The 25,686-nt window shown below is 49.1% G+C and overlaps 1 protein-coding gene across 1 annotated transcript in view; it reads left to right on the top strand.

Annotated features, from left to right (window-relative positions):
* The window catches only part of ASAP1 (ArfGAP with SH3 domain, ankyrin repeat and PH domain 1), a 326,825-nt gene that overhangs the window by 285,641 nt on the left and 15,498 nt on the right, over nt 1–25,686 (top strand). Inside the window, exons 18-26 of the mRNA XM_065902602.1 lie at nt 1,188–1,279; nt 4,614–4,800; nt 5,037–5,122; nt 6,189–6,304; nt 6,615–6,682; nt 7,892–7,999; nt 9,429–9,654; nt 18,018–18,188; nt 25,522–25,591. Coding sequence (XP_065758674.1) covers nt 1,188–1,279; nt 4,614–4,800; nt 5,037–5,122; nt 6,189–6,304; nt 6,615–6,682; nt 7,892–7,999; nt 9,429–9,654; nt 18,018–18,188; nt 25,522–25,591 — 1,124 coding nt within the window. The remainder of the gene's footprint in view (nt 1–1,187; nt 1,280–4,613; nt 4,801–5,036; nt 5,123–6,188; nt 6,305–6,614; nt 6,683–7,891; nt 8,000–9,428; nt 9,655–18,017; nt 18,189–25,521; nt 25,592–25,686) is intronic.

The following is a 25,686-nucleotide window of genomic DNA, read 5'->3' as shown; positions in this document are numbered from 1 at the left end:
TGATTTAGAAAATATGGTACTTATACATGACTCCCTATTCACTTCAGCATTTTAGAGAAGAGACTCAGACCTAATACCTGCAACATTCTTTAATATGAAGGTGGTGTCAGTCCCTCTCCTTGACTTGGGTGAATGAAACCCAGTTTGACAGTTTGAAATAGGACGAGTCCAAATCCTAAACACTTAAATACGGTAAACCCCAGAGACCTGATCGCGTGGATGTTTCTTCTCATTGATTCCCAGGATCCGAGTGACCAAATGACCAAATTTGTCCTGAAAAACACATTTTTTTGGAAGAGTCGTGAAAAGTCAAAGTGTTAGTTGCTTAGTCATGCATGTCCACCTCTTTGTGACCCCATGGACTGTAGCCTATCAGACTCCTCTGTCCATGGGAATTCTCCAGGCAGGAATACTGGAATGGTAGGCATTCCCGTCTCCAGGGGATCTTCCTGGCTCAGGGATCAAACCTGGGTCTCTTGCGTTGCAGGCAGACTTTACCATCTGAGCAACCAGGGAAGCCCAAGAGACTGACTGCGTGAATGTTTCTTTGCATCGATCCCTAAATTATCTGAATGACCAGAAGCCCCTCAGGACAAATTTTCTTGGAATGGTCTTGAACCTAGAAGCAAAATTTTTCCTGAGGCCTCTTCATTAATTACCTGTAGCATCTTAATTTGTACCCCAAATATAAAGGAATCCTACACTCTTCTCTGGCTAATAAGAGTAAATCTGCTTTATCTAAAAATGAGTCATGATGATAATTGAGAAGTTTTTGCTTTAAGCAATAGCTTTTAACCTCATTCATATGAGATTCATATCTGGAACCTGCTGTTTAATCTCAGACTGTGTGTGTGTGTGTAGGACCACATCCTATTCTAGTCGAACATTTATCACATCGGGTTTGTGAAAATCATTGGTTTTCTTATCCGTGGTTCCACCAGTCCGTTATCTCCCATGAGGGGGAGCACTGTTTACTCATCTCTGTGTTCCGGAACTCCACTGAGAAGCTCACTGTCCGGCACGCAGTATATGCTCAGGAAATTATCTCTTGACCAGATGGAAGAATGGTCTGTATTCTGAATCAGTTGAGGGAAAATAATACATTCAGAAATCTCAAAAGCAAGTAATAGTAATCTCCTAAACTAGTAGTAATGCATTCGCTCTGCTGTGTTTTGTTTATGTTACAGCTGGCCAAGAATGTAGGAAACAATAGTTTTAATGATATTATGGAAGCAAATTTACCCAGTCCCTCACCAAAACCCACCCCTTCAAGTGATATGTAAGTATTTCTAATATACTGAATTCTTCACTGTTCTATAATTGTTCTTCTACCCTTCCCCAAACTCCTTCATGGCTATGGCATTCTTCCCCACCATAGGAAACCTCATTATGAGGAAAAAGCAGAGCAAAGCATTTCTGAAATTATCGTTCAGTTGCTTCAATTGTGTCTGACTCTTTGCGACCCCATGGACTATAGCCTGCCAGGCTCCTCTGTCCATGGGATTCTCCAGGCAAGACTACTGGAGTGGGTTGCCATTTCCTCCTCCAGGGGAATCTTCCCAACGCAGGATTGAACCCACGTCTCCTGCATTGGCAGGCGGGTTCTTTACCACTGAGCCACCTGGGAAGCCCATTTCTGGAATGCACCAACTATTTTTGCCATCACCTTTCCCTAAGTAATTGTGGCTGCTCTGTGGAGGATAAATCTTCATAAGGACAATTAATGCTTACTCATCACATGTTGTGGTAAATAAGAGACATACCAAAGCAATGCGAGATTCCTATCAGATTGGCAACAATCCAGGTGCTTAACAGCCTGCTCAGCCAGACTGTGGGAAAACAGGCATCTCTGCTCCTGTGTTGTTGGTGGGAGTACAAACGGAACCAGCCACAAGGGAAAATTAAACATGTTTATCATAATTATAGATTTATTTACCCTGACTCAGCAACTGCCCTTCTGGGAAGCTGTTCCTGTTCTGTATTAGAGAAAAATTAGGAGCAAAGCAGATGTCTACCTAAGAATCCCTTGGACTGCAGGAAGATCCAACCAGTCCATCCTAAAGGAAATCAACCCTGGATATTCACGGAAAGGACTGATGCTGAAGCTGGAGCTCCCATACTGTGACCACCTGATGGGAAGAGCTGACTCACCGGAAAAGACCCTGATGCTGGGAAAGAGTGAGGGCAGAAGGGGGCAACAGAGAATGAGATGATTGGGTGGCATCACCGACTCAATGGACATGAATTTGAGTAAGCTCCGGGAAATGGTGAAGGACAGGGAAGCCTGGCATGCTGCAGTCCACTGGATCGCAGAGAGTCAGACACGACTTAGCGACTCCAGCCACAGTGTGTGCCCTGTGTCCTTCACAGCAGTGACAGCCAGGGAAGCCTGCCACGCTGCGGTCCATGGGGCCGCACAGAGTCGGGTACGACTGAACAACAAGCAGACAGAGTCCATAGTGCGGCCACACAGCGGAACCCCTTGTAGATGTAAAAAGGAATGAGGGAGCTTCTCCTGTCCTGATCCGGGATGATCTCCAGAATGACTGTCAAGTGAAAACGTCAGGGTACAGAGCAGCCACCACTGCATGCTGCCCTTGGAGCAGGGAAGGGTAGAGGCATGGGAGCAAGTGCATATAGGCACACCTTAAACCCCAACCCAGAAGCACTCTCCAGACTCGGGAACCAAATTTTGGGGACATCTCCTGATTAATCCCTTACTTTTGAACTCTTGCTATTCTGTCTGGACTTAGGCACCAAAGTGATTTGAACAGTGAAGAACACACATAAACATATACATTTATTTTAACTTGGATCTGCTTAAAGAAACACTGACAAATACCCAGGAAACTAATAAGTCCTTCCTCTGGGGCAGGCATAGACATGAGACCCCCTGAGTAAACACATTATTGTCGAGTCATGTGACTCTTTAAACTTATTCAAAAGGGTTTATGTTGACTTTAAACTTTAAAATTCTAAATCCTGTGGATAAATAGGAAGGAGAAAAGAGATTTAATTCTGACTCAAGTGATCAGAGAAGCAGACGCCAGCCTCAGTGTTTTGCCAGCCCTTCTCGGGTGGGTGGTTATTCAGGCACCAAATTTGCAAAGCACTAAAATTATTATGGTGCTCATTCGATGAACATGCTTTTTCAGTCTGAAATTGTGAAATGCAATCTTCCAGAAGGCCTTTGGCAGTTGTCTTTTCTTTGAATTCGACAAATGCATATTGTATATTTAGTCTGTGCTTTGTATTATGTTAGATGCTGGGGATCTGGCAAAGCACAAAACTAGGTATAAATCCCGTCCTCGGGACACCTGGGTACTAACCAGAAAGTTAAACAATAGATTGTTTACTCATAGCTGTGGTTTAAGTGCCAGAGAAGAGAAGTCAAGGATGTTGGGGGCATGTATAATACCCTACGCTAATCTGGGGGGCGTGTGGTTTAACAATGATGTCCAACCATCATCCTACCACAAAAACTGCTTGCATGTCTTTTTTCCACACTAATGAGCTCAAATTGCACTGCGAAACAGGGCTTTCAGAAGCTAGTTTGATTACAAGACAACCACAACCAAATACAGTCCGGGATTACTTCACAAATGTGGTAACAGTAAATGCAGCTCATATACAGCCAAGTCTTGCTCACACCAGCATTTTTTAAGTGTTTACATGACCCAAACCTTGAAGGCGTTACTTTAGGATAAATTTTGTAAGAGCATGGATTTTTGTTTCCTACTGTTCACATGAGAGGCAGCATTGGCCCTGCCTTCCCCTTATAAGAGCTCGTGATTCTCTGAATCTCTCACGTAGACTCGGGAGCCAGACTCCATGAATTAGAGCCCTCTTGGAAAGCGGAAAGCACCTGTTAGGTACTGTATGTTCTTTAATTCAAAATATACCAGTGAGTTACTGCCCTCATTTTCAGATGAAATAAACAAAAACTGAAGATTAAGTAGTTTGACCAAAGTTACGTAGCTGGTATGCTGTAGGACTAAGACTGGAACTCCAAATCCATTCATTGTGTTTTAATTAATGGGCTCACATAACAGGAAAATTCAAAAGGTGAGTTCAGGCATGTCTGTATCCAAGATGTCAGACAGCATCACCTGGACCCTAGCTCACTCTCCTGACTCTTGTCTCTCCTTTCCTCTGAGCCAGTGTCAACGTCAGCCTTTCCCCAAAGGTGGCCGTATGGGCACTTAGGTCATAGACTCACCCCTGCAACTGGGGAGGCAGGCTCAGAACCATCTGAACCGAAACAGAGGAGGGATGGGTGCCAATGAGAAGCAGAAATGCTGCACCAGGCCCACCCAGGCTCTGGGCATGTTGTTCACAGCAGGAAGAACTATCTGTCCCCCTGGAGCTCTGCGCATGGCCTGTGGGAGGCGCTGCAGCGACAGCCGCGCGGAGCCTCAGTTTCCCATCAGGTTCTTCATTCTGTCTCTGCCGCAGTCAGCTTGATTTAAACCTAGTCAGCTGGAATGTCGAAGAGAAGTGTGCCTTAAATGAAATAACTCTTCGCGGAACTGTTTGTCAGAAAAAATTTGAATCTTTTCTTAGTTCTTGGAAAATAAAAAAATATCAGTTCATTTTGTTTTGGTCTATTTTAGGACCGTACGGAAGGAATATATCACTGCAAAGTATGTAGATCATAGATTTTCACGGAAGACCTGTTCATCTTCATCAGCTAAACTGAACGAATTGCTTGAGGCCATCAAATCCAGGGATTTACTTGCACTAATTCAAGTCTATGCAGAGGGGGTGGAGCTAATGGAACCGCTGCTGGAACCCGGACAGGTAACAGCCTCCCCAAAAGCAGGATGAGGAGGGATGTGGAAAGCCACTTTAAAAGAGGATGTCATAACAGCACAGAGTGAGGTGACACATTAAGTGACCATGTCTAAATCAGAACAATTTGAGAGTGAAAGGGGCTGCTATTAGTAACTACTTTGGGGCAACTGGACATAAATGAAGCCTGTCTAGGCAAACTAGGACATCTGATCACCCCATTTATACTTGTTCTTTCCTTTTAGGAGCTTGGAGAGACAGCTCTTCATCTTGCAGTCCGAACTGCAGACCAGACATCTCTCCATTTGGTGGACTTCCTTGTACAAAACTGGTACAGTTTTAGTTTTCTCTGAATGTGCATTGTGAGTTGACACAAACAGCCCTCTTGGTAGCCTGGATCAGGACTCGGCAATTTTTTTCTGTAAAGAGCCAGATACTATTATAGGCTTTGCAGGCCATGAGGTGTCTGTCACAGCCATTCAATGTTGCCATCATAGTGTGAAAACTGCCATGATCAGTATATAAACAAGTGAGCATGGCCATGTTCTAATAAAACTTCATTTAAAAAACAAGCAGAGGGCCAGATATGGCCCATGGCCTATAGTTGGCCAACCCTTGGCCTAGATAACTGTAAAATCTTTTCTCTGTATCCAAAACCTGCTACTTAAGGGAGGTTGAAAGAGAGGAGACTTGACAGCACAAGTAAAACACCTGTGAGTTTTCATTGTTGATAAATTTAGTATGTGTGGCTGACTCAATTGCTAATTCAAATTTAGGACATAATAAGAACAGTATTGAGCACAGGATGTTTGTGCTTGTTGAATTCTTTTTTCGGTAGTTCTATAATCAGATCAGGAAGAGGAATTGGAGCTCATTCAAAGGAGAGTGATCAAAATAGGGGATTTGAACCCACATTCAAAGAACAGTGTCTTCGTTCTTCAAGGCAGATTGTAACTCCCAGCCTCTTCTGTAGAGGTGGTTCAGCGTAGTGGTTCATACCGTTGGCTCCAGACACACTGCTTGTGTTCAGATCCCTACTCCATCCGTCATCTGTGTCTTGGTAATCTCGAGGACTTCATCCTCTGTAACTGTTTTCGTCTGAAAAATAAAGCTGATAATATACCCACCCCGTAAGGTGGTTGTGAAGATTAAGTGAGCTAATAATATGTTTAAGAAAAGTGTGTCTGTCCTAAACACAGTAGGCACTCCAAGAGTGCTGGCTGTTGTTGTCATTACGCTGCTTATAAATTCAGGTGTCATGCTAGAAACATCATCGTCTTCCCTGCCTCTAAGAAGTAGGTCTCAAATTTGACTCAGTCGTTAGCATGGGTAAAAGTGGTTCATCTGTTCTAAGTTACGGAGCAAGTCATTTTTTTCCGAATGCTGTCGTTTCTCAGTGGGAACCTGGATAAGCAGACGGCCCTGGGGAACACGGCCCTGCACTACTGTAGTATGTACAGTAAGCCAGAGTGTTTGAAGCTGCTGCTCAGGAGCAAGCCCACCGTGGACGTCGGTGAGTATGGGCAAGTGTCTCTTCACAGCCACAGTGAGGGGCTTCACTGGGGATGCAGGGGCTAAGACTCCACGCTTCAATGCAGGGGGTGAAATTTCCATCCTGGGTTGGGAATTAAGATCCCACATGCTGTGTAGTGCAGCCAAAAAATAAAACACATTTTTTTAAAAGAGGAGAAAGAATAACCACTGTAAGAGCATTCAGTCTGCTGACACTGAGACACACCCATTCCGTTGTACACTTGGTCTTGTTCTTTGCCTTTTCAAGATGCATCTTAGATAATCGTGCAAATGTATTCCCCCTGTTTCAGTTAATCAGGCTGGAGAGACCGCCCTGGACATAGCGAAGAGACTGAAAGCCACTCAGTGTGAAGACCTGGTAAGCCGAATGGGAAACGGGTTAGACCCTCTGCCTTAAGAAAGGTGTTCTCAAAAACGGGGACTGGGGATGAGAGAAGCAGACTTTTTGAGGAGGAGGTGAGGTGGAGGACACAGGCTAAAGAAATTCAGACCAGCACTAAGGCTACATTTTAAAAAACAGTGAAGTGATAAATTTTTCATCCACGTTTTTTCCGTGCAGTTACAGTGTAGCAGCTAAAAGGCATCTGAGAGGTTTTGTTACCAGCCAGAGTTGTGGATTGAGGTGCTGGGGATATTTTTGTTGTTTTGGGGTTTCTTGGGGGGACCTACAAGGATGTCCCAGAGTACTGCTTTTTCTTATTTGCCAGGACATTAGTCTTTCTCTGTAGCTAAATAATTATTTGAGAACTTCCCTTGCAGTCCAGCGGTTAAGTTGCCAAGCTTCCACTGCAGGGGGCCTGGGTGCAATCCCTGGTTGGGGAACTAAGATTATGCAGGCTGTCCCCAAAAATAAAATGAAATAAGATAATTTTTTAAAAAAAATAGAAATATTTGGGAAGCCAGTTCCAAAAATACGGCAAGTAAAGCTCAGAGTGTAACGATTTCCAGTTTGTTCAGTGCCCTGCCCTGCCCCTTCTATGCACACACTCATCTCTCGTCCCACTAGTTCTTGCTTAGACCTCTGAGCCTTTGCATAGAGCATGATTCTCTTAGCCACAGAGAAGGGTGAGACAGGGAGGATAAGTGACGCTCCCTGGAGTTTCTGCCAAGTGCCCAGGCCCAGCAGTTGTCCTTTATTTTTTGTAAGAATCCTTTGAGGAAGTTGAGTCACTCCTGCCCTGTTTTATGACTAAGAAAGTGTACCCCGCGTGGAACTGGGGCCATCTGACTTTAGAGGCAGACCTCTCAAACTTTTCTGACTCCAGTTTTGCCCTCCAACAATTTAAAGTTGTAAATTCTTGGGACGCATATTCATAATATTAAGAAAACTTTTCATTTCTAAGAAAAGCCATCCAAATTAGAAAGGCTCTGCCTGTAATTCTTGGCAATACCTCTCAGGTCTGTCCTGTGGCAGTCTGTCCCATTTGTGTAATCAGAGTTTTGCCTGCATCGCAGCCACTGGTGATTAATCTGAAACCAGGAATGAGGTGGAAGCTACTTGGCATTTATATAATGTCAGGGTGTCTCACCTTTAAATTGAAACGGTTCTGCCTGCTGTCACTTTCAGCTTTCCCAGGCTAAATCTGGAAAGTTCAATCCACATGTCCACGTGGAATATGAGTGGAATCTTCGACAGGAGGAGATGGATGAAAGTGATGACGACCTGGATGACAAAGTGAGTGGAGATGATGCCTCGGAATTCTAGCGCTGCTCCCGGGTTTTCTCCACCGTGCAGATAAGATCCATTTTCTGTGAGGTTGATTTTGGTCTCATGATCTGACTTACCCGTGCAGGACCAGGTGATTCTCTGTGCCACTGAAGTTCTAAATCTGGAGGTTGCATGGGTGCCATTGCTGTCACTGGGGGTTGGAAGTGTCTGGAATCCGAGAGGTTGGGCTTAGGTGTGCAGGCCTGAGTCATCAACATATGTCGTTCAATTGCTCAGTTGTATTCGACTCTTTGAGACCCCGTGGACTGCACCACGCCAGGCTTCCCTGTCCTTCACCATCTCCTGGAGCTTGCTCAAACTCATATCCACCAAGTCAGTGATGCCATCCAACTCTCTCATCCTCTGTTGCATCCCTTCTTCTCCTGCCCTCAATCTTTCCCAGCATCAGAGTCTTTTCTAATGAGTCTGCTCATTGCATCAGGTGGCCAAAGTATTGGAGCTTCAGCATCAGTCCTTCCAATGAATATTCAGGGTTGATTTCCTTTAGGATTGACTCGTTTGATCTCCTTGCAGTCCAAGGGACTCTCAAGAGTCTTCTCCAATACCACAGTTCAAAAGCATCAATTGTTTTAATTGATGTTAATCAATGTTAGCTGGCAGTTACAGCCACAGGCATGGGTGAGGTTCCCTCCCAAGAGGATGCAGAATGAGAAGGGGGAGGGTGGTGGAGAGCGTGGACATCAAAGGGCTGAGTGGGAACGAACAGTTAGCGTAGATTACAGACAGGACTCACTGTCCAGACGCTGGGGAACTGTCCTGCACAGGGGAGGTATCTGTGGATAAGGTTTAATCTGTGAGACTTAGCGAATTTGCGGTTGTTAACAGAAAGGAGGGATGGGGGAAGGGACAGTTAGCGAGTTTGGAATGGACACGCACAGACTGCTGTATTTAAAATGGATCACCAGCAAGGACCTGCTGCAGAGCGGGGGGAGCTCTGCTCAGGCTTACGTGACAGCCTGGATGGTAGGGGAGTTTGGGGAGAGCGGATACGTGTATGTGTGTGGATATGGATACATGTATATATGTGAGTCCCTCTACTCTTTTCCCGAAACTATCCCAAGGTTGTTAATCGGGTATACCCCCAATGCAAATTAAAAATTAAAAAAAAAAAAGATTAAATCTATAACCTTACGCTTCTGAATACTGTGAGCCCTCACAGGCATGTCCCTAGGGGGACCCTGGTGATGACAGGAGTCAGACGTGAACTCTCTAGATGTCTTCCTTGTGCTGTGTCACGACTCTTTAAGTTTTCGTGTGACTGATTCCCGATGGGCAGAGCCACGGGAACCCCATCCCCTCCTGAGCCTGCCCTGCCCACGTCCCCTGGACACCTTGATTACCGGCTGACCCCCCGCACTGTTGTTTCGCTTGCCAGCCGAGCCCCATCAAGAAGGAGCGCTCCCCCCGACCCCAGAGCTTCTGCCACTCGTCCAGCATCTCCCCGCAGGACAAGCTCTCACTGCCAGGCTTTGGCACGCCGAGGGACAAGCAGCGACTCTCCTACGGCGCCTTCACCAACCAGATCTTCTCCGCAAGCACAGACTCACCCACGTCACCCATCGCAGAGGCGCCCCCGCTGCCTCCCAGAAACGCCACAAAAGGTACGAGCCTTGGGAAGGGCCTCGTGACTCCATCCTCAGAGCTGGGAACCCACCCGGCTTTGAGGTCAGAATCTTGGGGTGAGTGTGAACAGCAGGGCTGTGACATCAGGGTGGTTTGAAACAGGGACCCTGCCGTCTGCTGCGTTACAGCCGAGAAATAGCATTACTGGCACACCTCGTGCCTTGTCTTAAGTGAATCTCACAACTTCCCGTGAGGTGTGTGCTTCTGTGCCCATTGTACAGATGAGGAAACTGAGGTAGAGTGACTTACCCAAGGTCGTGCAGCCGGTAAATGGTGGAGTTGAGGGTCCATCCAGGGTCACGTGGCTCCAAAACCAGTGCTCTTTGCTGTGTAATATGGGGTGGTATTTCCATTCTACTTTGCGAAGTTTCTTTCCTCGACACTAAAATGTAATAACAGTGATAGTTAATAGTTACGAAGCTCTTGCCTTATGAGTGACCCTAAACCCAGAACCTCTTTTTCCACGCTCACAGAATGAGGTATGTAGGACAGCTGGTGGCACCAGGCAGATGGGACCCATGGTTCAGGGAGGCTGAGTCACTGCCCTGAGGTTCTCGGTGGCTGGGATCCTCCCCCAGGTGCTGTGTGACCCCAGCCCACATTCCCGTGCTCTCTGATGAGGAGTGGTTTTTCCGTGAGACGCCAACCAGGGCAGGATCTTATCAGAGTGCTGGGAGTGACAGTCTGCAGATTCCACCCCCCCCCCCCCATTTCTATAATCCGTAGAACATCCTGCCCAGAAAGTCCATGTATTCCCACCTACATGGGGACAGGTTGAGAAGCAGAAATGGTAACATTAAGGAGTCACCCTGCCGAGTGGTGGGGAGCTTCCCAGGTGGTTCAGTGGTAAGAGAATCCATCCGCCAGCGCAGGAGGCCCAGAGTCGATCCCTGGATCAGGAAGATCCGCTGGAGAAGGAAACAGCAGCACACTGCAGTATTCTTGCCTGGGAAATCCCGTGGACCGAGGAGCCTGGCAGGCCACAGTCCCTGGGGTCACAAGGAGTTGGACGCGACTGAGCGCTGCCCAGGGGAATCCGAGAGGTGCCCAGAGCTGGCGCTCCAGGTCTGGCCTCAGCCAGTAAATCCAAGTGCAGAATCCTGCCTGTTTGGCTTGTGGTCACGCAGGTTCAGGGGCTCCCCGGGCACAATGCCGCGCCTATTGGAGTCACACTGGGGCTCTTTTCTGGGGAATGTGAGCTTTATTCAAAACAGTGTTTTTTCAGAGCTTATTCTCCATTGAAATAGTGTTATAAATGGGAGCAGTGTTCTTAGACCCCAAATGGCCTCAGAGATTATAAAATAGCGGAGAAAGTTAAAATAAGACGGGCACGAATGGTGCCCATCAGAGATAACCCGTGACCAGAGCAGCAACAGGCCTATTCACCCGCCGGCGTGGTCCTTCCCATCCCATGCGTTATGCTGGAATGTACCTTTTACATCACTGCCAGGTCGGGGTGCAGGTGCTCTGTAAGAAGGCTGTATTGCCGCTCACCTCTGGGTGATGGTGTTCCCCATCAGGGTAGCAGTCTGCTCAGAGCAGCGTTCCTCTCTTCATCCTAAAGAGGACCTAATTGTGCTTACAAAAAAAAGTGATGATAGCCTCTCAGAGCCTCCAGGTCATTGAGAATCTTGAGGTCTACAGGAGGAAATGACACAGAGTCCTAGGAGCCAGGAGGCCCCCCTCACCTCCCTGTACCCCTTCCTGTAATTCTATCTCAAGGGGACGCAGAAACCCATTAAGTACACTGACTGAACACCAGAGTATGTATCTGTTGCTGCCTTGAATAAATTTCTCATTAGCTCTTTACCAAAGGCCCAGAAGACAAAGACCAGACTGACTTAATGATCCAGCTGCTGAAACAAGTGCTGAGAGACTGCCATGGCAGCCGTGGTCAGCTGAGGATAGACTGCTCACCCCCTGCCCCCCAAAAATCCCGTATTCGAACATAGACGTCCCTCCCTGCTAAAATCAGGAGTGTTCTTCCAGGCCGTTCACAGCAGGACATCAGATTCCGAGCTGGAGAGAGACAAGAAGCCCGGCCCACTCGTGACTTGTAGAAAGGATTCGAAACAGGAGCCACTTCTTGCGGTTAGCTTGGCTCACGTGCCCTTATGTGTGGGAAGGAAAGTGATTGTGTTTGCATGGCGTTCTCAAGTGCTAAGCGTGTCCCGCCCTGCTCCTTCTCACATTCAGCTCACCTTGCCGAGTTTCAGGCTCTTCGTCTGAAAACTCAGGATTGGGCGTCTGGCGGGGTCCTTGCTTAGAGCGTGAAGTCATATCCGCAAAGTGACTGGCACAGTGTGGGCCTTCAGTATGTAGTACAACAGCCTATTTGGTCCTGCTGCAGATGTTCAGTTCTGCAAGTGTCCCGGGTCCTGGGAAGGTAGCAAAGGGTGGAGCTCGGGCTCCAGTGGATGAGAGAGGGGTGAGCTGGCCATCGGGGCAGCTGTGGGTGCCGCTGCAGGTTCGAAGAAAGGGTGGAGGAAGTCTCCCATCCACTCCCCCCTCTGCTCCTGCAGGGATGCTGTGAGTGAGCTGTCCCTGCATCCCCGGCACAGGTGTGCTCCATCAGCGCTTATTGCGTGAATAAACAACAGTGGAATCAGTGAAAGCACATCCCAGAAGTGTGTGGCCAGAGCAAGGAGGGGATAGTCAGAAAACTAACCCAGATGTCCTGGGGGCGTGACAGACAGTTGATCTGCTGAATGTGATAGACAGTTGGCCTGCAGGATGTTTATGCCCACACTCAGTTGTTTAAGCCTTTTATACACCATTTCTCTGACTCTCTTTTGAGGTCTGTGGCAACAGAGAGGGGTGGCCAGGGAGGAGACCGGCCAGGGAGGAGACTTATACCAGGGGTCTGAAGGTGGCTGACCACCCTCAGAGTGTGTCAGGGAGCCTAGGAGATGTTTTCCCCCAGAGGGACATGATTCATATGCTGATGACTCTTAAGTTTCCTGGGATTTTTTTTTTTTTAATCTCATACGAAGATAGCAACTTGAATGTCTTGATTTTAATACTTCCTAGGGACCACTGTCCTTCATTCCAGTTGAATTTTCTAGGTTTTGGTTGGGGGTGGGTGTTGTGGGATGGGAGATGTTTTTGGCCTGTTTTCTTTTCAGTCTCTCTCGCTCCTTTTTAAAGCATCACATGCGTCACCTTGCGCTGGCCGAGAGCACCTCTGTCACTCCCGCCCTGGGCCATGGTCACTGGCGCAGGCTGGCCAGCCCAGCCGCCTGACTGCCAGGGCGTGGAAAGGAAGTCCTTGCCGTGCGTCTTGCATAGAAGTATGCATGAGGAAGCGTTAAAGAGCCAACCCTGAGCCCCTTGAGTTTGGCTCTTTCCTCTTAATATTCCCGGAAGGAGGTTGAAGGAGACGTGAACAGCTCTCGTGTGTTCTGTGACGCTGGGTCCTTCACAGCGTCTCACCGCCGTGTTGGGACCCCACCATGGTTTCTCCACACGCTCCCTCCACCGCACTCTGCCTCCGTTTCCCCTTCTGAGCAAGGAGGTGTTTGTAGCTTCTTCCTTGTACACAGACAGTTCTTCTCTAAATAAAGATAGTGCATCTTTATCTACGTTTTAAGTGATGTAAACTGTCCTCTCTTTGAAGCTCCATACTGTGAAAACCATTAGACAGTGCTAAATTTTAAAAAAAGAAAATGCTAAATTTTTCATTCGCATTGTCCAGAGTTGTCTGTATAACTCTGTCATTAGCTCCTGTCATTAACACTTACATATGGCATGTTAGAATATATATATGATACTTTTATAGACAGTTTTCTGCCCAAAACTGTCAGGTAAATTTTTAAAGTCACCTTCTAGGTTTTTCTTTAAATTGAAATTTCAGAGGTGTACCTTTGGTCTCCTAGCATGGGGGGCCTCTGGGTTCTCTGTCTTATTAAGAACCAAACGTACAAGGGCTTCGCTGATAGCTCAGTTGGTAAAGAATCTGCCTACAGTGCAGGAGACATGGGTTCGATCCCTGGGTTGGAAACATCCCCTGGAGAAGGGAAGGGCTACCCACTCCAGTATTCTGGCCTAGAAAATTCCATGGACTATAGTCCATGGGGTCACGAGGAGTCAGACACAACTGAGTGACTTTCACTTTCTTTTCAAAGATACAAGGACTCTGAAGAAGAATCCTCCCGACTTATACCGTGATTTTTGTCCGTAGGCTGTGCCCAGAACGTGCCGGGCACTGAGAGAGGGGAGGACAGGGTGACCTCTGCCCTGAGGAGGCTTCCAGCCTGGGGACGAGACAGTGTGGGTCTGATGCTGGGTAGAGAGTGTGCAGTGCCAATCAGCCTGTGTGTGCAGAAATATTCATTGCCGCAGTTGCTTCAGGGCACGGGAGGGTTAGAGCAGGCTTCTGGATAAGGTCACACTGGAGCTGGCCCTTGACAGACGCTGAGGTGGAGGGACCGCAGGGGGCGCCCTGGCTCCTGAGAGGTACAGCATCGCCAGGCTGGTGAGCTTCCCAAGCCCTGGCCACGTGTCGGCCTCCGTGAGGGGCCTCCCCGAGCTGATGACCGGGAGAAGCTCTCGGCAGCACAGCTCAGGGCGTGTCCAGGCGGGCCGCTCAAGTTGAAGGCACAGGAAGAGTGTCCAACAGACAAGAGACCCAAGAGGCCGCTGGCGACGCAGAACCACAGCCCAGCCACGCGGACCCCCAGCAAGAGCTGCGCTACACCCTGCCTCCTCGTGAAAGCCTTTCTATTAATGTAACCTCAGCGTTATTTATAGCAACTTTGTAAGTCTAGACCCATATTTTTAAGAAAAGTGTTGGCGGATAATTTTGACATAATAGATGATGTTAGTGGGCCCTGTGGTTTAGGGTGTTTTCTGCCTATTCCCACATGCCGCGGCAGTGTTCAGGGGAGGAACCTGGCTGCCCAAGTCTCTCCCCTCCCCACCTGTTAATCTTGCCTCCCTTTTGAGTATGTTTGATGCTGTGTCTACTCTTTCCTGTTCTCTTTTGTTTCAGCTTTCTTTTTTTTTTTTTTTTTTAATATATATTTTATTTATTTATTTGGCTGTACCAGGCTTAGTTGTGGCATGTGGGGTCTAGTTCCCTGATCAGGGATCGAACCCAGGCCTGCTGCTTTGGGAGTGTGGAGTCTTAGCCGCTAGACCACCAGGGGAAGTCCCTGTTTAGCTTTCTTTACCCTGCGGGAATTGCTTCTTTCCTGACTGAGCCAGTCCTCAGGTTTATTTCACTTAAAACATTGTTTTCAGTGCCTAAAGACGAGTTACTCATTTTGGAAATGTTTTGAGCTCTTTACAACTTGAAAAATTTTTGTCTGCTTCCCTGGGGTCTGATATAGTGTTTTTCATCCTTTTTTAACTCATAACCTACCAGTTAGGAAGATTCAGTGGCACCTTCGTTTCTGTGGCTTCTGTACCAGAACGGTAGGTGGATCTGGGTGTGTGTGTTTTCTGTGAAGGTAGATTACAGTATTGAATGTTTCTTTTCGAACTTCTAGCCACCCTCACTAGGTCCCCTCTCTCCCTGGTTTCTGCTCTGTCTCCCTAAGTGAGACATTCTATCTTCCTTAAGGATCACTAGCCTTAAAACAAGAGAAGTAGCAGTTTATTCATCCATTTATTCGACACTGCATTATTAAATTCAGCTTACCAGGTCAGAGAAAAGCCTGACCTCGATAGAACCTGCAGCGTGGTGGGGAAGGAAGCCGTGACAAGTAAGCAGAAAAGGAATAATTAGAGACTGCGGCAGCTGATGTGAAGAAAGTGAGGCAAGGCAGCCTGATGACGTGATGAAGGGAACATGAACCCCTACATTTTTAACATGATGATTCAGAAAGCTTGATTTTGCTTGGTTTGTGGTTGGTTGCAGGACTGCTCTGGTTTGCTCTCCCCTAAAATCACGTACACAGAGCGCTCTGCCCAGAGACATGGCCCCATTGGCCGTCTGTGTTTCCAGGCAGGGTTTGGAACCCATTGAATGGCCTTTCAGATGCGCTACCTCGAGAAGTCCCTAGGTGGCACTAAAGACGAGCCGCCGGAGAATCTCACCATTGTCTGTTATCTACTCTCCATCTATTTCCAAGAGGAAAGTTACACTTCCTAGTACGGAGCGTTGTTGCCGTTTGCATCAATGTGTGCTGAGCCCAGAAAATGCTGGCCTGGCTTTTAGGACAGGCCGAGCCCTTGCCAGCCCCAGAGACCTGCATCGTGGTCCAGTCGAGCCCCTCTCAGCTACCTAACCTTTATCACTCCAGCTCCACTTTCCTAGCTGCGAAGTGTGGCCAGTGATACCTGACCCCAGCTTCCCAGGTGGCTCAGTGGTAAAGAATCCACCTGTCAGTGTAGGAGAAGCGGGTTCAATCCCTGGGTTGGGAAGATCCCCTGGAGAAGGAAATGGCAACCCACTCCTGTATTCTTGCCTGGAGAGTCCCATGTAGCCTGGTGGGCTACAATCCATGGGGTCGCAAAAGAGTCAGGTACAACTTAGCAACAAGAACAATACCTGACCCACATGCCTCACAGAGTTGTTATGAAAATTGAGGGGAACACCATATAGGAACATATTTCAAAAACTAAGATGCCCTATGCAAACACAAGGCTAAAGTAACAATGCCTTTATTGTTGCAAAAATAAAATCGTTTCTGAAACGGCAGTGACTGGTGTCATAATTAGGCATTGCTCTGGGGTAACAGACTTCCGTCACATATCTGTCAGTAGGACTGAGAATAAATGCTACAGCCAGGGTCATGTCATCCTAAAGCAAATGACCGTTTTCCTGAACTGAGCAGTATTTACTTCAAGACAAGACTATCTCTGAAAAACAGGGGTTTAAGTCTGTGTTGGTACTGACCATAATTGATCATGGGATACAACAGAGCTTGTTTTCCGAGGAAGGAGGCCAGCAGTAATTAAGCTTCTCTTTTAATACGTGGAATATAGAAGGCTCTTTTGGAGCCTTTCTGGGGTACCGGGTACCTACCCTCCTGCCATAAACATTTGAGGTGGCAGTGTCCCTAGCTTTTTTCATTTCTTTCCTTTTTTTCTTCTTTCAATGTTTGTGCAAACTGTTGTCTAGTTAAATCATATATGTGGTAATAATCATGAAGAGAGGTGTGTCAAGGTGCCCAGCGTCACCCAGGTGCCCAGGCACACACCAGCCACTTCAGTGTCACTTGAAATAAAATTAACAGCATATATACAACTTAAAAATCCCTTTCTTTTCCTAAAAACATTAGAAATGGTAGTAATGGTTTGTGTGTGTATGTGTGATATTAGTATCATTATTGCTATCCTGTCATTACCTCTAGAGAAAGTAGAATCTTTTTAAAAGCATATTGACTCGAGGGAGGGGATATATACACACACACAGCTGATTCACATCATTGTACAGCAGAAACTTAACGCAGCCGTAAAGCAATTATATTCCAATTTAAAAAATAAAATTAGGGTGTTTAAAACAATTTTAAAAACCTTTAGAAATCAGTGAAGCTTAAATAATTTATTCAAGCTTGCAGTATAATGGATGGTTTATGATTTCTGGGGCTTCCCTAGTGACTCAGCCAGTAAAGAATCTGTCTGCAATGCCAAAGACCCAGGCTTGATCCCTGGGACAGGACGATCCCATGGAGAAAGAAATGGCAACCCATTTCAGTATTCTTGCCTGGAGAATCCCATGGACAGAGAAACCTTGATGGGCTACAGTCTACAGGGTCGCATAGGACATGAATGAGCAAATAACACTTCTCACCTTTGTGATTTCCAGAACAGGTCAGGATTTGGAGGGGAAAAGAGGGTTTTTGTCTTTCCCTTTTTTCCAAGTAACCCTTTACGTTAGAGCTTTCTTTATTTATAAAAGTCATCAGAAAAGAGAAAAAAAAAAAAAAAACTTCTGGCCAAGTCTGCTGACTGGAAGAAGCGGTTGCAGTGGAGAGAAAACCCTGGTCTGAGGCCGCTTGGAGGTTTCGTCGGTTCTTTGCTCTTCTCTCCATTAATGTTGCTGGCAGTGCTGTGCGTCTTCTTCCTCAGTAGGTTTTGCAGTAGTTCCAGGGAGTTTATTGGTTTGAAATGTGTTTTTCCCGTTGCACCCAAATGAGGATGTAAACCCACTGGCATTTCATGTTGACTGACGTTTTATTTCTTAACAGCGCGCATTCTCCTTTTTAATTTTTTTACCAGCAATTTTTTAAAACCCTTCTCATGGGTTACTGGGTGGATGGACTGGGCCATCCCCAGGCTCCTGCTTTCATCTCTCTGTATCATACCACATTCTGTGCTCGGGAGTAACCGCATATGGGCTGTTCTGTCTGCGAGACCGGGATTAACCTTCCTGCCCCGTTCGATTCCTTTCCAGGTCCACCTGGCCCACCTTCAACACTCCCTCTAAGCACCCAGACCTCTAGTGGCAGCTCCACCCTGTCCAAGAAGCGGCCTCCTCCCCCACCACCCGGACACAAGAGAACCCTGTCCGACCCTCCCAGCCCACTACCTCACGGGCCCCCAAACAAAGGCGCAGTTCCTTGGGGTAAGTCATCCTCAAGTCAGGGCCCAGGCTGCCCGGGGTCGGGCCGCCACGGGGCTCGGGGGGCAGTGGGCACTTAGCACGCTCAGCAGACGGGAGGAGCCCGCACCCACACTGGGCCAGGGCTTAGACACGTGTGATCGCGCAGCCTCGTACGGCCAAGAAACATTTGGGAAAATATTTTTGTCACCACTTAGAAAGCTCAATGATGATAAGGTGCTGAGCGTTTCTTGTGCACCAGACACCCGCCAGCCTCCTGGGGCCACCTCCTCCCTGCAGCTCTGGTGTGGGCTTGAAAGCCTGGCTCCTTCTCGTCCTTCTCAAGCCTGGCTGTCCTCTCTAAGGGAGCCCCCAACCCCGTTTCCCTCTGGGCCCAGCTCACCACCGACACAAGAATGTTTTATTATATGTGTTTGTGTTTTGGTCTCTGTGACAGCAGGGCCCTTGTCTATCTGGTTCTCTCTGTGTCCATGGAGCCTAGAATCGAGCCAGGTACTCAATAATCGCTGGAGAATAAATAAACCCACCCAGAGTCAGTCAGTAACTTACAATTTCTGTGACAACTGATGGCGGATAGCATATTTCCATCCACGAGGAGCACCATTTCCAGCTCCATCTACCTTTTTAGTTTGCCAGCCTGCCACCAACTTCAGTCAAGAGCCAGGCGTCCCCTGGGGCCCTGGCTCTGCGGGTTCACAGGTCCCACCTCCCCTTTCCAGCATGTCGCCTTGTGGCTTTTTTGTTTGTTTCTCATTGCAACCAATAGGGAACTCAGCTGAATGCTTTTAAAGGCATTGGTGATTTGGCAGTTTAGTCGCCAAGTCGTGTTCGACTCTTTGTGACCGTGTGGGCTGTAGCCCACCAGGCTCCGCTGTCCATGGGATTTTCCAAGCAAGAATACTGGAGCGGGTTGCCGTCTCCTCCTCAGGGGATCATCCCAACCCAGGGATCGAACCCAGGTCTCCCGCATTGCAGGCGGTCTGCTTACCAGCTGATCCCCAGGAAAGGCCATCATTAAAGACATTAGGTGTTCCAAACTTGGGGAACTTTGGGGAACAGCCATGCTGCCGTCTGCAGACTGGCACACGCGTGAGCTGCACGTGGCTTGGAATCAAGTGGGCTGTCTGTGCTCAGCCCTCCACTCTGCTTGCCTCGTGCCTGGGGTTTGGGCCTCTGCACATGCGTGCTCCAGGATGGAGATGAGTGGGAATGCGTGTGCAGTGTGTTCTTCACCGCCAGGCTGCCCTATGAGCCAAACTGTGGAAATGCTGGACCAGGGCGTCCAGCTGCGTGGGGAGGCTTCTTGGGGACTTCGCAGCGGGTGTTGAGTAGTCAGTTCCCGGTGAGACGAGCCGGGGAAGCCTTGAAGGGCACCGCCCAGCACCCATCAGCAACACACAGGTCCCTGAGGCTGCCCAAGACTCCCCCACCCCTCACCCCAGGGCTTTCGGGAGTCCCCAGTGTTCATCCAAAAGGACCTTGCCCCAGATAGCGTCCCACTGACGGTCACGAGTTTCCTGCAAGTGTTCCTACCATGAATCTCCGATTAACCTTCTTTGTGAATCTCATTAAGCTTTGATCCTGTTGTTCATTCAGGTTTTCTTTTATTTCTCCATGAAGTTTATCATGCCTTACTCCATTGGTCTGCAGTTGAAATTTACTACATCTCTGTTTTCTGGCTGAAGAATCATCTCTCTTGTAGGTTCCTTCCACCTGACTGAGCAGCGGGACTCACAGCTGCCGTTCATCTTGTTTGGCTTTGGTTTTGGTGGTTCTGTTGGGGATGAGGGGCATTTTTTCACTAAGAAGCAAGGTTCCCCCTTTATGAGACAGAGTCAGTGTCCTGGACAGTGAGCAGGAGGGAGCCTTCGAGCTTTGAAAACTTTGGGCTGCGAGCAGTCATCTGCCCTCCCCACCCATCACCACCTGCCAGAGCCACTCGCCTACCACCCGCCTCCAGGGACAAAGACAGAACCTGTCCGTGCAAAAGTGACGACTGTCCATGTCGCAGACGACCCCAGGTGGTCATTCCGTGACCATCGGGCCGTCTGTCTGACGTGGTGTGTGTGCACATAGGGGAGACCTTCTTGCAGACACACGTAGGCGCAGGTCAGTGACAGGCCTCTCATCAGGCACGCTGACTCTTAACTCGGGCCACATGCTTTATGTTGTCATCCCCACAGGTTGTATCTCTGCCTGTCTCCTGCTGACACCGTGGTCCAGAAGCTGAAGGCAAGGCCAGACTCCTGTAAATAAAGCACACGGGGTGTCAGGTTCCCAGGGCATGCTCACGGTGCCTGCAGCCTCCCTCCAGGAGCCCATCTTGCCAATGCTGTTTGTTGTTATTGTTCAGTTGTGTCTGACTTGGTGACCCCGTGAACTGCAGCACGCCAGGCTTCCCTGTCCTTCACTACCTCCCGGAGTTCGCTCAGACTCATGTCCATTGAGTCGATGATGCCATCCTAACCATCTCACAGTTGGAAAGCATCACTTTCCAGTGCGCTTATGTTCCCCTAAAGTCCCCTTCTCCTCCCAGCCCCCGAGGGTGAGGGCTTCTGGACTGTCTGCGATCTGTCAGGGCCAGGGGGTGGGGGGCGGTGGGCGTGCGGAGTGGGTAGCACAGCCCCTGAGCCCTCGCCAGGCCCCACCTGCCCACCCTCTGCCCCTTCTGGCGTTGGGATTATCACAGGGTGGTCCTGCTGGCTGCTCTCCCTTTCTTAGCACGGTATGAACGCTTTACGGAGGCACAAGCTTTTTCTGTCTGCAGAGCTCCAGTGTGGACCTGTGTCACCCTGCCTGGGTTCTGATCCGTCTCTACCACCTGTAGCCCTGTGGCTTTCAGCGGTTCTATTTGGTTTACTTCCTACCTCAGTTTCTCCAGCTGTAAAATGGGGCTGTTAATAGCCCTCATTGGATTCTTCGCCACAGTTTCACAGAGTAGGACATGGGGGTCTGGACTGTAAGGACACTGAGATTCAGAAAGGCTCGGTGCCCTGCCCAGGTCCTCCCGGCTGGTGAGAGAGCATCCCCTGTGGCTGGGAGAGCCCGTGGCCCTCGCCCCCTCGGTGCTCCGCTGAGTTCTGCTTGTAGCGGCTCGTCGATCGCTGTGGCCATTCTCCTGTCTCAGCAGTTGTTCCTCTAGCTTTGAATGGCGTTGGGGAGAAGGGACCCTGGCAGGCGGACACCCTCCACCTGCCTGTGCCGCCCCGCCCCTGCGGCATGGAGCCCTGATCTATGGGGAGGTCGCCCCGGGCCTTCTCCCCACTGGATCCACAGCATCCAGATAGCCCAGGTGTCACGTGGCTGCAGTCCCGCCACGGTGATGAGTTCAGCCATCACTGGGGAGATGGCGAAGGCAGGATTTTGATCAGAAGACAGCCAGGCCTGTGGGCAGAATCGGGTTTTTGCAAGGACTGTTGATTTTTGAGGTGGCTTGTCAATAAACCTCGCCTTCGGAGATAAAATAAGCTGGTTATAACCTGTTCTCTAAGAGACCAACACATTGTAACACGAATTAAATTAGTCAGGAAATGAGGACAAAGGGAGATTAAGGTAGCAAAGTAAAGTGAAGGCCAGGAGTGTGATGTCGTCACTAAAGGCACAGCACAGGGCGCATGCGCTGGCTGGAAATAGACCACGGGTCTGACCCTGAGGTTCTCACAGGCGAGAGCACAGGCAACAGTGCAGCCGGTTATCCAGTTGGTGGCGGCCATGATAGTAAACTCTTCTCGAACGTGAGATCCTTGTAATTGCTGCCTGTGATCAGCCTCCCCGGGACCTCTGCCAGGTATTCATGGAGGTGTTTACAGGGCCACATCCTGGGCAACCGTAATGTGAACCGAATGAACTTTCCAGAAGCCCGAGTTCTGACCCGTGTTCCACCAGTTCTTGCCTGAGTGACCTCTGGGAATTACTTTAATTCCTTGTCTTTAGCTTCCAGGACTTAAAAAGGTCTATTCACTTCCTTTTTTTCCCCTACTTCCCGGGCCCCCATCCTCCCCAAGCTTCCTTTTTTTTTTTTTTTTTAAATGGAAAACAGATAATGGATAGATAATGAATGAAGAGCTATAGCCAAAATTGATTCACTTCTCCTATTTCCAGGCCAGAACTTTCAGGTGAAAGAGTCAGTATTTGAAATGTCTGATCCGTGACGCCCACATGTACTTAGTGGAAGTAGCATTGGCTTGTAAGAGAGCCTTTGGGTGGATACTTCCTAATTCTTTCCTTTTTCTTGGATTTCCCAATATATTCTCATCTCAGCTGCCGCTGCCACCCCAACCCCATTTTACATGCAGTTCTAGAAATAGTAATGGCTACTACCGTGTATAGGTTATTCACCAGCTCTCAGGTCCTGTACATTTGTTCATACATTCTTGTATTAAGTCATTTGTTGTTCGTTCGCTCAGTCATGTCTGACTTCTTGTGACCCCATAAATAGCAGCACACCAGGCTTCCCCGTCCTTCCCTATCTCCTAAAGTTCACTCAAACTCATGTCCATCGAGTCAGTGATGCCATCCATCAATCTCGTCGTCTGTCCTCCCTTTCTCCTCCCGCCTTCAATCTTTCGCATCATCAGGGTCTTTTCCAGTGAGTCTGCTCTTCGCATCATGCAGCCAAAGTATTGGAGCTTCAGCTTCAGCATCAGTCCTTCCAGTGAATATTCAGGATTGATTTCCTTTAGGATTTATTGGACAGCAAGAAGATCAAACCAGTCAATCCTAGTTAAATCATAACTGTCCTGTAAGATAGGGACTGTCATTGTCCTGGGTTAACTGACGAGATCGAAGCACAGAGGTCTAGTGACTTGTCTAAGATCACAAGTCCAGTAACTTCAGAGCTGGGATCTGCATCGGTTCCCGACTCAGAGGCTCACACGAGTGTCCACTCTTCCAGAAGACTCCTAGAGCCCGTGTGCCAGGCCCTGCTGGGTGGAGCCTCCTCTCATTCCACTCTTGGCCCACAGCTGCTGAGCCATACCAAGTGACCTCGAGTCTCGGTCACAGAGTTTGTTGTTGTTTGTTTATTTACTTTTGGCTATGCTGGGTCCTGGTCGGTACGTGAGCTTTATCCAGGTGCAGTGAGTGGGGGCAACTCGCTAGTTGTGGTGATGGCTTCTCTTGTCGCAGAGCACAGACTTTATGACACACGGGCTTCAGTAGTTGCGGCTCGAAAGCTTAGTTGCCCAGAGGCATGTGGGATCTTCCCAGACCAGAGATCGAACCCATTGTGCCCTGCACTAACAGGCAGATTCTTAACCACTGGACCACCAGGGACGCCCTTGGCCACAGCTTCTTAAACTGCCTGCCCTACGTCTGTCTGCTGCCCTCCCTGCCTGCACATCTGTGCGTGCACCACAGTCCTTCCCCAGGTTGCACAGAAAGAGGGGAAAGGATTGAGCTGCTTCCATGCTCCTGCTCCTCCTCCTGCCTCCAACCTTGCTCTCCTATTTTTGGAAATTTTGCTAAACCACATTTCTCTTCCCAGGCATAGCAGGTGGCCTTTGCCTGGCTCTGAGAAAGACAGGATTCCTGTCTCCCCAGCCTCAGATGCCTTCCCCAGGCCCACCATCACCCCCAAGGTGTGGGAGAAGCCAGGCTGGGGGTGGCTCTGTGGGCCGCGATTTCCTTCAGCAGCACCCGGAGGCGGCTCTGGGCGTTCACCAGGTCGGAGAGCAGGGTCACGGAGCCGGACAGGGCAGTGCCCCTGTCAGTGACGGGCTCACCTGCTGAGGAAGTAAATCATCACCATTTTCATTACATCGCATCAGAGAGCTTGGAACAGCGATCCCCCTTCGTGTCACACCCCCGTAGTCCAGCCCCGTGCACCACACTCCGTGGTTTCTCTCCCATGACGCACATGCCGCCTAGTGGAGTGGTAGCTGTTATCCTCTTTCATGCAGGAGGGAACTGAGACTCGGTAGAAAAAGCAGTGTCATCAGAACTCATGCCCGCTGGTCAGGCACACGCCTGGAATCCAGAGCCAGGCTTGTCTGGCTCTAGAATCTGCACCCTGACCATCCTCTGTGATTAATGGTTATCGGCTCACCCGGGAGGTGAAGGGACCGAGTCCGACTTTGCAGAGACTCTTTTCTAAGGTGGCAGAGGAATTTACCACAAGTGGGAGGGGACAGGTGTTGCAGGGAGCAGGAACAGAGGGGACGAGGTTACAGAGGCGTAAAAACACGTGGCGTCTTTGGAAAGTGGGCAGAGGAGAGGGTGAAGTGAGGACTCCGGCCGTTTGAGCTGTGGTGTCGGGCCACAGCCCCCGACGTGTTGGCTTGTCTGTGAGAGCGGAGCGGGTGGCCCCAAGCGGAGCGGGGCCTTCTGCAGCCCAGTGGTCTCATGCTCCTGCACAAAGGGTGAGAATCGCTGGTTTGGGGTGTTTTCTACCTGGAGCAGGAATGAGCAGTTGCGGCAGCGTATTCCCCTCATCTAGAACTTTCTTTGACATTTTTGTTACCACCCATTTAAGTCTGAAAGTGTGAGATTTGAGCACCACTCTGAAAAGAAACGCCTGCCTTAAAAAAAGGAAGTCTCAACTCGGAGGATGCCGTGAGAGGCTGCCAAGGAAGACCTTCGGCGTTAAGCTGCAGAGTCGTGGAAATAGACTGATGGTTAGAAGGAGTATCTAATTAAACTAGATCTGTATTTGAAAGTCTGGCCCCCTTCTTCATGCATCAATGTTCCTGGCATTACATTCCCGTCCAAGAGGTTCCATCTGAGCACTCGGGCATCCTCTCCCTGTCCTGCAGGTTATAGGGCTGGGGTGGGAGCGGCATGGGTGGGGGTTCATTGCAGACCCTGGAGGAGGGCTGCCTGGCTTCGCATCCCAGCTCTGACCCTTACCAGCTGCTTGACCCTGGCCTCTGCTTTACTTCTTTGTTTCTTATGTAAACCGGAAGGCAAATAGTGTGTCTGGGATTCCCCGATGACTCAGCGGGTAGAGTCCACCTGCAGCGCAGGAGACACAGGAGACACGAGTTCAGTCCCTGGGAAGATCCCCTAGAGGAGGAAGTGGCAACTCTCTCCAGTATTCCTTCTAGAAAAATCCCATGGACAGAGGAGCCTGGTGGGCTACAGTCCATGGGGTCACAAAGAGTGGAGCATGACCGAGCACCCCCACACCATAATATGTATTTCACTGATGTAATGACTGTGAGGTACTTAGCACAGTACCTCACTCATAGTCAGGGCTGAATACACAGCAGTTGCTATTATTAATGTTGCTCTCAGGGCATCTCCAAGGAGTAATGAAACTCCAGGTACATTTGTATGTGGGACCTCTGGCAACCATGTGACCTGCAGCCGTTGGTCCATTCAATCCTGTCTCCCCCAGGTAACGACGTGGGTCCGTCATCGTCCAGTAAGACCGCAAACAAGTTCGAGGGCCTGTCCCAGCAGTCAAGGTGAGCCATCTCCACACGGACTCCCCTGGGGGGTGCTTAGGGTCGCCGTGGACAGTTACACACAAGTGAGCTTTAGGGCCGTCTGCTCAAGGTGG

Source organism: Muntiacus reevesi, chromosome 12 (genome assembly GCF_963930625.1).
Source record: "Muntiacus reevesi chromosome 12, mMunRee1.1, whole genome shotgun sequence".
Taxonomy (NCBI): domain Eukaryota; kingdom Metazoa; phylum Chordata; class Mammalia; order Artiodactyla; family Cervidae; genus Muntiacus; species Muntiacus reevesi.
The sequence above is the reverse complement of the archived record's forward strand: the minus strand, read 5'-3'. Positions and strand labels throughout refer to the sequence as shown.